The following is a 13,607-nucleotide window of genomic DNA, read 5'->3' on the forward strand; positions in this document are numbered from 1 at the left end:
GGACACGGGGCTGGTGGGCTCACATCACAAGCCACAAATTCAGTGTCTCCTGCAGCCCCTGGGATTGGGAGTCCTGTGCAGGGCCCTGAGCACAGCCAGACAACGGGTAGATTTGCTGAGAGACAGTGCACACCTGGCCAGGGAGTGGAGGCTGAGTCAGGGGTTAACCTGCTGGGGCAGAGACGAAGGAGGAGGAGGAGGAGGGTCGGGGTTTGGGATCAGATGGGCACCAACGGACATTTGAAAGCAGCGACTTCGCTCAGAGCCTGTCACGAGTAACCGCTTCAGCATTATCGTCTAATGAGTTTTACGCATGACAGAAATGCAGAAAGCCTCTTCCCCCAAGCCTGCATGTTAATGCCGTGCAGATTGGTTATAATTTATGGCGTGTGTAGGAGAGATGCGTGTGCGTGTCGGGAGGGAGTTGCCACTGCCCAGACCTTGGTGTTCTGGAGACTTCTAATTGGCTGTTATTTGCCTCCTTCGTTGTGGCTGGGCGTCGGAGGTGGACAGCTTACACAGAGGACAAGGGACAGACATTCTCAGGCTTGGAACAGATACCACCTGTGGCTCTAGAGACGCAGGCCTAGGTGTGGGTACAGTCTGCCTGGTGTGTTTTCTCTCCATCTGCTGAAGTGCTTCACTCTGCGGCCCAGGTGTGGGGTTTGCAGGGTTCACGTCGCACAGGTTCATGAAGCCCTGGACTTAGCTGCCCTCCCTCCCTCCCTCCTCCCAGGCAACATGAAACGGTCATCCCGGGCGACCTGCCGCTCATTCAGGAGGTCACCACGACGCTGCGCGAGTGGTCCGCCATCTGGAGGCAGCTCTACGTGGTGAGAACGGGGCGCAAATGGGGGCAGAAACACTCGCGGTGGTTTTTCTGGGCCTTTGCTGTCCCAGGGGGTGCTCTGCTCTCCCTGAGAGCCCCAGAAGCAGACCTGGGCCAGCGATACTCAGAAAGGGCAAAGCAACACGGCGTGTGTTCTGCTCACCCTCGGGGGGTCGTGGGCCCTTTGACCACCTCTGTGTTGGGGTGTGACCGCCCTCACAGCAATGAAGTGGCTGTAAAGGGCAGGGTCATGGGTCTTTCCTTCCTTGTGTCTAAAGGGAACACTTTGGTTTCAGAGACGGGATTAGGCAATAAGCCTGGGTCTGCCCTCAAAGTTTATATTTTGATCTCGAAAGCAAAAATCTGCTTTTAAACTGAAGTAGGTGCTTATTTCTGGGTTCGGTAGAAGACGATCTCTGTTGTGTACTTATTTTGGCCATTGCCTGGCCGGAGGTGCGGCCCCCTGTCCTTTGATAGAAACCACACAGCCTTCTAGAGTGAATGAAGCGTGCTTGTCGGAGGCGGGGGTTGGGGGGACTTGTGTGCAGGTGCTCGTCTTTGCTGCGTGGAGAGGAAGTCTCATTCCTTCAGGGGGGTGGTGGCCGTGACCTCTCCCTTGTCCTGTTCCCTCAGTGCCTGTCCTTGCGCATAAACTCATATTTGCGGAAGGTTCCCTTTTGTTAGCCCGCATTTCTATTCCAACGGTTGATTTCTTCTCATATGCTAATGTGGTCCATGCAAAAGCCGGCCTGTGCCAGCCAGCCGCTCGGCTTCTCCGAACACGGAAAACTTCCTGAAGCCCCGCAGCTGCTCTCGGGGGCCGCTCGCTGTTCCTAATCATACAGTGGTTTCCTATAAATGCACAGTAATAGGCAGTTGCAGTAATTGTTCATCAAATGTTCTCAAAAACCTAAAAGCGTAAAGTTAGCTATGAATGCTTTGTGTAAATCTGAGCAATTTTGTAGTCGGTGTTTCGTGTTTGACTTAGCAATTTTTAAACAAAAAATACGGCAGCAAAACAAACAGGAGTTGGTGCTAATACGTTAGCGGACACGGTCTCCGGTGTACAGCCCTGACGTGGCCGTCCCTGCCGACCCCCTCGGTCTCCTCCTTAAAAACGTGACTTTGCTCTTTGCAGACCTGCACTGTTGGCCCCCTGCAAAGCCAAAGGGAAATGCTTAGGATATTTTTATGGACGGTTTTTGTTATCATTTCGGTTTTGCTCCACTGTGTCGTTGTGGACAAGTTAGCAAACTGTGAAGGGTTTTAGATGTTTGATAAGGCTTTAGAAAATGGGCAAGGAGAATTAGTAAGGGGGAAATAATGTTTCAATAAGGCATTGATTTTGACCACTTAGGTTTCATGTAATAAATTAAAAATGAGGATAATACCATGAAGAAGCGTCCGTGGCATGTGAAATAGTCTGTTAGGGTGTCACATGACACGGGGTGGTGGGGAATCGTGCCCATTCCCAGAAAAAGGCCAAACACGACACACAGTGCGGTGTGAGGTTCAGCTACCCAGAGGAGACCCCATTTTAATGAGCACATGTCAATTTTCTGTAGGGACCGTGTGTTCAGAATTTTACCTGCTCAGTTCTCACCGAGATTTCTTTGCACGGAGAGAACCGCTGGGCCGTTTTTTCTCTGGATTCCTCCTAGTTTCCTCGACAACTTGTCCTCTCGCACTTGCAAAATTGGTGCTTGTCTTTCTGCCATCAGTGCCCTTGAGATAGGTGGGCAGTGGTAAGAAGTGTGAATTTTGTGTCTTACCTGCATTTTCCTTTCAGCATCAACACACCCAGAGCTTGGAGATTCAGATTTGGCTTCTTGTAGAAGCCTGTCCACCTGTGCTCTGTGACCCACCGTGTGCCAGGGGTCTGCTGCCACGCCCTCTCTAGGGCAGGGGGCAGCGAGGCCTCGGGGTCGGCTCCCTCGTGCGTACAGGGGTCCTGAAGGCTGGGTAGGCAAGGCGTTTACGCTCCGACTGATTCCGAAGGAGAGTTCGTGGCTGCCCCCCTGGGGCCGCTCACTCCAGCGGACTCGCTTTGAGACTCTCAGTCCGGACCCTGCTCCGGTCGGCCCCTGGATGCAGCGGTCCACAGTCCAGAGCACCGAGGGCAATATTAAGGGTCACACTTGGCGTCTTTCGGTGTCTGGTAGGAACCGAATTCCATAGCACTTGTAATTGGACGTGAGTTGCGTTCTGTCCTGTGAAGCGAGTGTATGTGAAAAGCAAAGTCCAGGATCCTGTTTTATACCCCGAGCGCTGAAAGGGCTTCTCTCCCCTCGCACAGCTTGGCAACAGGGAGATGTTCCAGAGCGTGCGGCGCATGATCTACGACCTCATTGAGTGGCGGTCGCAGATTTTGTCCGGGACCCTGCCGCAGGACGAGCTCAAGGAGCTGAAGAAGAAGGTCACTGCCAAGATCGATTATGGAAACAGGTTTGTTCATTTGAGAGATGATTTCATGCTTAAACTCCTCCGTATAATAACATCGGCGCAGGCCTTGAGGAGACTAACGTCATATTTCATCATAAAACCACACTTCCAACACCCAAGTGGCAGCACGGTTTTCATTTTGAAAAGGATGAGGGGTTTTCTGTCGCATCCTGAGAACCAGGAGTTTTCTGAGTCGTAATAGAAACCTGTTCTTGTCTTCAAAAGCCTGGGGTTAGGCCAGCCTGTCCCTCCCACGATGACGCCCCCAACAGGGAGTGGTCTTTCTGAGCAGTGTTTGACCTGGAGGCCAGGCATGGGAGTACGTTGTGCAGTAATAAGCGCAGATTTCTTTCTGTGGGTTCCCAGCTGCTCAGAGTTGAAAGGGACACCGGAGGTTCCCTTTAAATGTGTCACTGGTGTGGCGATATCAGATTCAGCAAATGGCAGTAGAGCCCACTGCCCTTCTCTGGTAAACAACGGAAGGAGGATGGGCACGAGTTCCCACCGCGGCCAGCCTCCGTGCAGCCGCGCTGGAGCACCCTCGGTGTGGTGCGCTCCCTTCCACACTGAGCTGCAGGTTCTCCCCGCCGGGAGCTTGTGATGTCCGATCCGGAAAGGAGTTGAGCTGCTACCCCTGACTCCACGGGGTCACGGACTGCAGAAGGACCCTGTGGTCGGTCTGAGCTGCAGGAAGCCTTACATGTGATCTGGTCACACGGGTCCCAAATGCTGGTCTGTGTCATCCTTACTTGGAAGTCTTATAAAATGTAGACTCCAGGGACCTGCTTCCTACAAACCTGACTTCCACTGCCTGGGACGCTGGCTGGAAGTCTCAGGCTTCAAAGACAGAGTTGCCCTATGATTAGGCAGCAGATTGGGGGCATTGGGTTTCGCCCAGCCCCTGAGTTTACACGTTAGTACATAACACTCAGAGACGGGGACAGTCCGCCCCTCATCATTCACGGTATGCCTAAGAACTTTCCTGTAACATCAGAGTTGGAGCGTCCTTTTGTGTTCTGGTAATTCGTCCTTTCGGGGGTGAAAGGTGTCTGCAAGCCGCGTTATTTGTTCCATCCACCTAGTCTTTGGACTAGAAAGGCTGCAGGAGAAGGCTTTTGTTAGTTTTCCTGGAAATCCGCAGGCTCTGGGGAGAGCATATTTGATAGGGCCACAGCAAGAAAACCTCCTTCACGACCTGCTGCCCAATGGCACCAAACTTTGGGGGCTCGGATTTCATTTTCTGTGAGAGTACTGTATTTTGAACTTGGGTTCAGAAGCCACCTGTTTAATTTGGCCGCAGGACGCCACCCAAGCACATTATGCTCTGGAACAACCCTGGTGAAGAAAGGAAAGGTTTGCAGTCATCATTTTCTACTTTGATAGGAGACACGGTCCTTAGTGAGACAGCGTTTCGCCCAAGGAACTGGAGTGTGTGCTGTAATTTCTCTGCAGACCAGTGCTCCGCACGGCTTTCTAGTTCCTTCAGGAAAAATAACACAAAGGAAAAAAACACAGCATTGCGAGTTGGAGTGTAAAATGGTTTCTGGGGGACAGTTGAGGAAAGTCATTTCGATGAAAGCCGAGGCCGTTGCTCTAGGAAAATGCACATACATAGTCCACGTCCAGTTTTGCATATGCCTTCTTGGGCATTTCCACCCTCCTTTGCTCACCAGGGCTGTCCCGTGACTTGGCCTCTCGTGGCCTTAGGCTGTCCTGCGAGGCTGAGATGCGTCCACACAGCGGAGGCTCCCTCAGGGTTCAGCGCCTCTGGGCACAGGACGGCAGGAGGAAGGGTTTTGGCATGAGGAAGACAGGCCCCTGGACAGGCCCCTTCCCGTGTTGTCACCTGTGGCATTCTGGAAAGAGCCTGGGTTCTTCTGCCTTGAGAGGGTTCTGGCTCAGGATCCAGGCTCTGGGCTCTTGTAGATGTTTCTCTGACTCCGTGTCTGAGTACGTGGCAGGCTGTTGACAGCCCACGGGCCCGTGGCCTGGGACTCTGCTCCTCCGGATGCTGGTGCTGCGTGGACAGCAGTATTGGCCAGGACCTTCTGGCTGGTCCTAAGCCAGGTGCTTTGTAGCTCCTCCCACACCAGGTTGGATCCCCTCCCCACCCTCATTAGCATGGGCTCCACCCACACTAAGATGACCCCGCCCATAGCAGCACTAACTGCCCAGGGGCGTATTCAGTTCAGGGCTGGGATAAGCAGTAATATTTGGGAAACATGTTGCAAAGACAGTTAATGAGAGTCTAAAGGTCTTTTTTTTCCTTTATAATGCCTTTCTGTGCCTCTGGAGGCACCCTGCAATCATTGCAGGCTGTTTTCACGCAGGGCGAGAGGCCTCTGATTATTTGCTTAAAAGCCTGTTCACTCTCATGTTGCTCACAGGTCCCATTGGTCTGTCTCACCCTCAGTGAATGTGCTTAATAGATATTCAAGGGAAAAAAGGAGGTTTTTGTGGTTGCCTTCCAAACGGTGCAGTGGGCCAGCCTAACACTCGGACTGAGCCCCTCACGCATCCTACTCCTGTCCAGCACTGGGGTGACCTTCGGAGTGTCCAGATGGGGTCTCTGCTGCCGAGTCAGTGTTCCTCTCGGTCATTGCCTCCCGAAGGCCCTCTCTGACTGACATTTGTCTCTCTTTAGACAGACTTTCCTGGGTTGTGGGGTTAAAAAAATCAAAACATTCTGCTTCTGTAGACATGTTACCAGCAGGCAGAAAACCCCCAAGGCGGGGCGCACAGCACCCAGGGTTCAGACCTCCTGTCTGGGTGGAAAGAGCACCAGACACGCCACTACTGTCGCCCAGCTCTTGGCTTCCGTTCTTCATGTAATTGCCCTCGTTTTTCCTTGAATAACAATTACGCTAAAAATCACCTGTTTCGTTGGATTAAGGAAGATGGAGACAATGTTGCCAACAAACATTTCCAGGTGGAGGTGGGTTAGCTTTATGGGCCAGACGCTGCCCACGTTTTCAGCTGGCTGCTGTGTTTAACCATCTGGCCAGAAAGCTGCGTAACGTTATTGTGGGTAAACCTGCCTAGGCTTGGCGTTGAGGCACCATGGAACATCTTCACTGAAAACAGGACCTGCCAGAGTGTGCACAGCACACTAGTCACAGTGACCGCGTGGTGATTAGTAACATGCACTTCACTCGAATTCACAGATCAGTGAAGTTTCTCATCGCAGGACAAAGGCACTGTGGTGGGGGGGGCTTCTGTTACTTTTTTTTTTAATTCCAAGGGATTGTGTTTTCAGTTAAAGAAAGTGACCTTGCAGAGAATTATGTCCCCTAAATATTTGTGGGTGACCCCAACTTTCTGTGATGTTTTCCTCTGCTCGGTTGCTGGGACTGAAGTTGTGTTAGAAAATTCAAGGCCCTTCCTTGGTTTGGGTCCCCGGAGTTCTGAATTTTTGTCGTTCTAGAATTCTCGATTTGGACCTGGTGGTGAGAGATGAAGATGGGAACATCCTGGATCCAGAACTGACCAGCACGGTCAGCCTGTTCAGAGCTCATGAAGTGGCTTCAAAACAGGTGGAGGAAAGGCTACAGGAGGAGAAGGTGAGTGCATCCGGCTGGCCGGCCTGCGCCGTTCTCGTCTGGGAGTGTCTTCCCAGCACCGGTCCAGCATCGGCGTGGCCTAGAATCGGCACCGAAAAAGGGCCTGCGTAGGCTCCGCCACACAGCACACCCACACGGGGATGAAGGGTGCAGGCCCGGCGTCGACACCTGTTGCCAATGACCTGCCAGGATTTCATCCCTTGAGGGGTGCAGGGCGTATCAGGACACAGGGTTTTATTGGTGTTGACTCGGTGTGTTCAGCTCGTGGGAAACGACACTTGATTCTGCGCATGCTCTTTGACTCGAGTGGGGGGTGAGGTCGTCTCAGCTCGATGAGGGCAGGGCACAGATCTTGGTCTTTCTCCTCCCCCGGGGCCTTTCACGGGGTCTTGTGCCGAGTAGACATTCAGAAACAGAGGCACCACCTTGTCATCCATGCATTCAGCAGGTGTTGTGCGCCTGCCGTGTGCTGGGTAGTGGGGACATAACGGTGAGGAAGACAGAGGTGTTCTTCAGAGGGCTGGTTGGTCTCCTGGGAGAACCAAAATTAACAGACGGTTCTGCGCGTAGCCACCGTTCTGGTTCCTGGGTTGGACCCTTGGACATGGTGGAGCCCGGCAGACGGTGGTCAGTGTGCCTGGTGGTGGTTGTGGCCATTGCACAGGGTGTCCTGATTTCCTGTGGGCTGCACGCATGTTCTGAGACCTTGAAGTGGGGACAAGGAAGTGACCGTGTGAGTGGCTTTGCTGCGTCGTGCCGACGGGTGCCGCGGGCTTTCCTGTTCTGCAGGGGTTAAACAAAGCAAGGGCTGGCGATGGGCGCGCTGATGCCAGCTTTCTGCTCTGCTTCCCCTTACAGTCTCAAAAGCAGAACGTGGACATCAACAGGCAGGCCAGGTTTGCCGCCACCCCTTCTCTGGCCTTGTTCGTCAACCTCAAAAACGTGGTCTGTAAAATTGGAGAGGACGCCGAAGTGCTCATGTCTCTGTATGACCCCGTGGAGTCCAAGTTCATCAGGTCAGTGACATTCCCCAGCTGCTGCCTGTCCTCTCTGGTCGGTGTTGGGGCACCAGCCTCTGGGCCCTCGCAAAGTCTCACTCTGGCAGAGAGCCTTTGGGGGGCGGTCCCCTGGCCAGACTGTCCCCTGTGCAGCTGAGCCGGTGCTCCGTGAGGACAGTGTGGCGGCAGGTAGCTCAGGCTCTGGGCCAGGGTCCGCTCTCTGGTGCAGGAGGGGATTAGACCGCGGCCACGGAAGAGTGAAGCCATGCTGTGTCCCGTGTCCCGGGACTTTATCTGTCCGCACCCCCAAATACCGCTCTTCTCTTAAAGTTGCTGTTTTGAGCTTCTGTTCTCCGTGAAGGTCGCCTCTGGACCTTTGACCTAATATTGTTCCTTCGAGACGATTGAGGGCCACAGTGTCTGTCCTGGTGCCTGCCACCTCCGGGCTCTCAGTCAGCATCTGTCGAGTAAACTGTGGTGAATCCTCTCGGTCACCTCTGATGAGGCAGTCCCTTCCCACGCTTTGCTCTTGTCCCTCAGGATGACTTTCTCTTTGTCCAGTTGGAAAGATGAGGGTTTAAATTGTGTATGGAGAATGTGTCTAAGACTCCAGCATCCTCACTTGTATTACTCAGAACTTAAAAAGCACACGATGGAAAACCGAGTAGGGTGAGTTTCACTCTCACTTGTGATTAAGACTTATTTCTTCTCGACGTTGGGCTCTGTATGTTTAGGTCATGCTTGGTTAGTCACGCCCTGAGGCATGCAGTGTATTTGATACGGCAAAGGAATGGTGCTGGCCGTGGTCAACAAGTGTGCTTTAAAAACAAGCCCTGTCGAAAAGCCGCTTTCACACACTTCCGTTGTGATTATAGCCCCGGACACCCGCCATCGAAACCCCCCACCTGTGCCTCGAGCCCCACCTCCGGTGGGCGGTGGCCTGTCTCCTCTGTTGACGGGGCAGCACCCGGCGGCATTGCCTGTCAGTCGGTGTGGGTGCACCTTCGGTGCCCGGTGAGGGTGGGAACGTGAACTTCCTCCTCTTTCTCTTCCCAGTGAAAACTACCTGGTCCGCTGGTCCAGCTCGGGGCTGCCCAAGGACATAGACAGGCTCCACAACCTGCGAGCCGTCTTCACCGTAAGTGCGCCCAGGGGTGTTGAACAGACTCGCTCACCTTTCTCGTGGCAGGTTTTAGTGACCCCTCCCCCACGCCTGGCCTCTGACCACGCTGGAGAGGGTGGGTCCCTGGGGTGCCCACCCCACGTGGTCATTCAGCAGTAATGACTCCCTTCCCAGAGTTCTCCTGGGTCCTGGCTCCCCTCAGGGTCCCCTGAACAAAGATTGACCGTGTTCCCGCGAACACATCGCCTAAGTTTGTGTCTAAAGTTCACTTAGTGTTCATTGACTGTGGCTGCCCTGCTCCTTTTTGTCCTGGGGACAGCTCAGTAAAATGCTGCAAACCGGTCAGAGAGGCGAGTCTCTCTCTGTGCGCCTCTTGGCTGTGGGTCTCCGCGGCCCCCACGTCGAGGGTGATGCTCCAGAGTAACGCGTGGACATTCCTGTTCCTAGGACCTCGGGAGCAGAGACCTGAAGAGGGAGAGGATCAGCTTCGTCTGCCAGATTGTCCGCGTGGGCCGCATGGAGCTGCGGGACAGCAACACGCGGAAGCTGACCTCGGGCCTGCGGCGGCCTTTCGGGGTGGCCGGTAACCCATGTCTTCTTTTCCCGGGGGGTTCAAGGCTGTCACCTTCACCCGGAGTGGAGCTGCTGCCGAGTCTCTGATTTGTCAGCTCTTCTGTGGCAGAGAAGAAAGTCATTCGGCCCTCTTGTGGGTGGTGGCCAGTCCCGGTGCCGCTCCGGGGGCAGCCCGAGTCTGGAGGTGGATCGCAGGTTGGGTTTTCGAGTTGTCGCCTCTCCCGGGCGGACCCCGAGCCACACACTCAGCCTGGAGGGAAGCCAGCCCTCGGCAGTGGCCAGGCGTCTGGACTTGCGGATGGGTTGATTCAGGAGTGAATTTGGGCCGAGTGGTCCAAGGCGGAGGAGGACAGTTTCCTCAGCGTACGGGGCAGTTCGGTCTCCTTACTTGTGCCCCGTTTTTCCTTTATTGGGGGACAAACCAGAAGAAGGGGAGAGCTAGTTGTCTCTGTGGAGCTGCGCCGGACGTGTCCCCAGAAGCTCTCATTCGCTGACCTCTTTCCGGGTCACTGGCAGTCACCCTTTCGGGAGGTGCTGTTCCCTCAGCGTTTGCTGGTAGCCGAGGAGCTTCACCGCACAGCCTCGCTCTCCTCTGGTCCTGCTGTGGGCTTTGGGGCTCCACGAGTGTGGGTGTGTGGAGAGCACTTCCTTTCCGATCTGCCGCTGGGGGTCTCGAATGACCGGCAGTCAAAGGCAATCCTCACCCGCATGACCAGGAAACTCGGGGCTTAGTTTGTCTTGTTTCGGTTTTGACTACTTTCAAACAGACTTTACCTTTAGAACAGTTGTAGGTTCCTAGCAAAATCCATCAGAAATTACAGAGATTGCGGAGCGTTTCTGCCGGCCCCGCACCCCCCCACCAGAAGACACGTTCGTTGCAGTTGATGGGCCCTCGCAGTCATGTCTGTAGTTTACATCAGGGCTTGCTCTCAGTGGTGCCCGTCCGGTGGGTTTGGATAACCGTGCAGTGACCTGGGTCCCCTGTTATGATATCATACAGAGTCCTGCTGGCCTGAAAGTCCTCTGTGCTCTGCCTGGATTTTTCTGGAAAAACATATTGAGTCAGTGAGATGAATGATTCAAAGAAATGATTCACTGTGTCATAAGAATTACCGTATGTTGCTGTGTATAATGCGCACCCACGGTTCTGGCCCAAACTTTCAGGGGAAAAAATCTTTTAATTTTTGAATTCAATTATGTATTTATTTTTATCGAGCTACTTGTGTTTTTGTATTATAAAGGAATTTTAGCATTTATTTTTGAACCTGCTGTGGTACAAGAAACTTTAGGTAACAAATAATTACAAAACACAAGAACGGGTACAAGGCGTTTCAGGTACTGCCCGTGTATGATGCGCATCCTTATTTTTCCTTCAAAAATTTGCACAAAAAAGTGTGCATTACACACAGCCAAATACAGGTAAATGACGTCAGCGAAATGGGCACGATGAGGAAGAGGCACAGACTTCAGTGGGCGACCACCCCCACGGACTCCCGCAAGGGGGCTGCTGTCGGACTTGCCACTCGTGAGTGACGTGTGCTGGGGGTGCTGCCGTTCTGAGCTCAGGAGGTTCTCTCGTGCTTTCTCTCCTTATTTCTTGCGTATAGACTTGAGCATCGCCCCCCTACTTTCCAGGCCCCGCTATCTCTTTTATGTGTAATCTGATCTTACCGTTGAATTTTCGGGACTGCTGGATCTCTCTCCCATCTTTATGGCAGCTTTGAAGGAATATTTTTATTCTTACCGCAGAGGTCTTGGGCTTCCCTTAGGAGGGAGTGTGTGTAAATCAATCGTCTTTCCCTTACTGAGACTGTAAATTCTTTGGTTGGTAGGGACCAACAAAGTGTAAGTTCCTGTGAGTGCAGAGGTTCCTTGAACCCCGATGGCAGCCAGGCCAGCCGCCAACGGCTTTCCCTTCCTTTTGGTTCGGATGAGAACGCTTAGTTCTCACAGGCTGACTGTGTGGGTGATGGGAATGATGCGTATTTTGATTGGGGTGGTGTGTGCATGGATATATGCGTTTTCAAAATTCATTGAACTATATTGTAATCTGTGTACTCAATTTAACTTTTTATAAAGAAGAAAGTCAATTCAGAACATCCTTTCCTATCAGAAGTGTTCTGTGAGCCCCCCTGCTAACACAGGCTGGCTTCGGTGCCTCCTTGGGGCCCCCAGCTCTACAAGTCTTTCCGTCACTGGGCTTACCTTACCCCTCTGTACGTGCACGGCTGTGGAGCTCACTCGCCCACCTCTCCGGACTGTGAACACCGTGACGTAACAGCCCTGTTTTCGTAGTTCCTCCTGCCGTGGGTCGTACTTGGCAAAGTAGCCGCAGGGAATCAAAGTCACAGTTCAGCTCCTGCATCACACTTGCCACACTTCAGGGGCTCACTGTTCTAGAACTTTACATCATCACACGAGGGTCTCTGGGCAAGTGCAGCTCTAGGCGGCCCGTTGGGTAAGAGGCAGAGGAATTTGCGGAACGGAATTCTGCCATTCAGGCCCCGTCTGGGCCAGTGTCTGCAGAGACCTGCACTTGGCTTACAGACCGGCGCCTGGTTTGCTTGGGTGCGAGAAAACCCCACCACGCGGCTCGTGCGGTTGTTTGGCAGAAGACATTCTGAAGTTCCTTTGTTTGTTTGTTTTCCCTGATTATAGCATTTCAACACCACAATCTTTGTTCTTTTCTCGTTCTCAGTGATGGATGTAACAGATATAATAAATGGAAAAGTGGATGATGAAGATAAACAGCATTTCATTCCCTTTCAACCGTAAGTATGGAGCAGTCCAAGTCCTTGACCAGATGTACCATAGAAAACGTGTGTTCGAAACAGTTATCTCCATAGTTAAGTTTATAAATTCAGCACAAAGAGGGGCAGGTTATTTTCAAATAATGGAAGATCAGCCTGGCCACTGTAGCACCTGAGATTTTTGTAGCCAGAAGAGAAGCCTGAGTCACAGTTCGGTCTCCCCAGTGGAATATTGTGTGACCCCAGAATCTCTTTCCACTCGGGACACATGGAATCATGATTCTGCTCTGAGCGTGAAAGGTTCTTTACATCATTGATTTATTCTAGCAGCGACTCACGATTTCAGAATACAGTACTTCCAGGTTTATCAGAGGGGGTTGCTGCTGTTAGAACAGGCGACCGAGTGAAATAACGATGAACTCCTCTGTAAAGCTAGAGGGGATGCTCTGAGCCGATGCTCAGGTGGCAGATCTTCCCGCCTCGCGGTTGCGGAGGGTGGACTGCCCCTGCGGCCGCCCTTGGAGAGTGCACAGTCGGTAGCGAGGTGTGGGACGCTGGAGCCAAGTTCAGAGGAGGCCCCCGAGACCGATGCTCCCACGTGGAGGTAGATCCTGTGGAAAAGGCTGCAAGGGTCGGTCTTGTTTCCCTGGGGATTGAAGCAGGAGGGTCCCTAGAGGGTGGGCGGGGCCCCTCGGGCGCTGCCGCGCCTCCGACAGGTGGTGGGAGGAGGGGGGCTGAGAGTACACAGGGCCGCCTGTCGGAGGCAGCTTCCTGACTTTACCTTTTACATCGTCTTCCCACGTGGACTGAGTGGGCTGGGGGCTGGGGATGCTCAGTGGGGCCAAAGGGGTCCGCTTCCAGGCAGGGGCAGGCTGGGCAGAGGGTGCGGGGTGCGCTTCCCTTGGCACCATGAACCCGCGCCTAATGGACCAGCCGCCCCAGCCGGAACTGACCACTCCTTCAAGGTAGCAGGAGAAGGCTCTGCTTTGGAGGCAGGCGATTGGTCAGAGAGCGTCCTGGCTCCACGGACAGCTGCGCAGTCTGTCAGGCCCGGGAACTCCCCGAAAGCCTGCACTACCGGGCACAAATGCGCATCCCCGCACCACTGCACACATGCAGGGACAGAGTCACGAGGCTTCCGTGCTGCGGGCTTACTTTTCTGTTCCTTACGGTAGACACCAGCCACCTGGGGCTATTTCGGTCCATGGAAATAAAATGAAATTAAATACCAAGTGCTCAGGCACACTCGCCCCATTCGAAGTGCTCAGTACCGCACACCCGTAGGGGTCCGCACGACAGGCCACTCCCGTCCTCGTAGCTCCCTCCCCCTGT

At 53.5% G+C, this 13,607-nt stretch overlaps 1 protein-coding gene across 2 annotated transcripts in view; it reads left to right on the forward strand.

Annotated features, from left to right (window-relative positions):
* The window catches only part of DOCK1 (dedicator of cytokinesis 1), a 364,555-nt gene that overhangs the window by 50,218 nt on the left and 300,730 nt on the right, over positions 1-13,607 (forward strand). For both annotated transcript variants that reach the window (XM_053668427.1, XM_053668428.1), the window contains exons 5-11: positions 737-833; positions 3,126-3,274; positions 6,696-6,831; positions 7,690-7,847; positions 8,886-8,967; positions 9,400-9,535; positions 12,224-12,296. In XM_053668427.1, the coding sequence (XP_053524402.1) occupies positions 737-833; positions 3,126-3,274; positions 6,696-6,831; positions 7,690-7,847; positions 8,886-8,967; positions 9,400-9,535; positions 12,224-12,296 (831 nt within the window). The remainder of the gene's footprint in view (positions 1-736; positions 834-3,125; positions 3,275-6,695; positions 6,832-7,689; positions 7,848-8,885; positions 8,968-9,399; positions 9,536-12,223; positions 12,297-13,607) is intronic.

The sequence above is a fragment of the Artibeus jamaicensis genome, unplaced genomic scaffold (genome assembly GCF_021234435.1).
Source record: "Artibeus jamaicensis isolate MK-2021 breed Jamaican fruit bat unplaced genomic scaffold, CSHL_Jam_final contig_490, whole genome shotgun sequence".
NCBI lineage: Eukaryota > Metazoa > Chordata > Mammalia > Chiroptera > Phyllostomidae > Artibeus > Artibeus jamaicensis.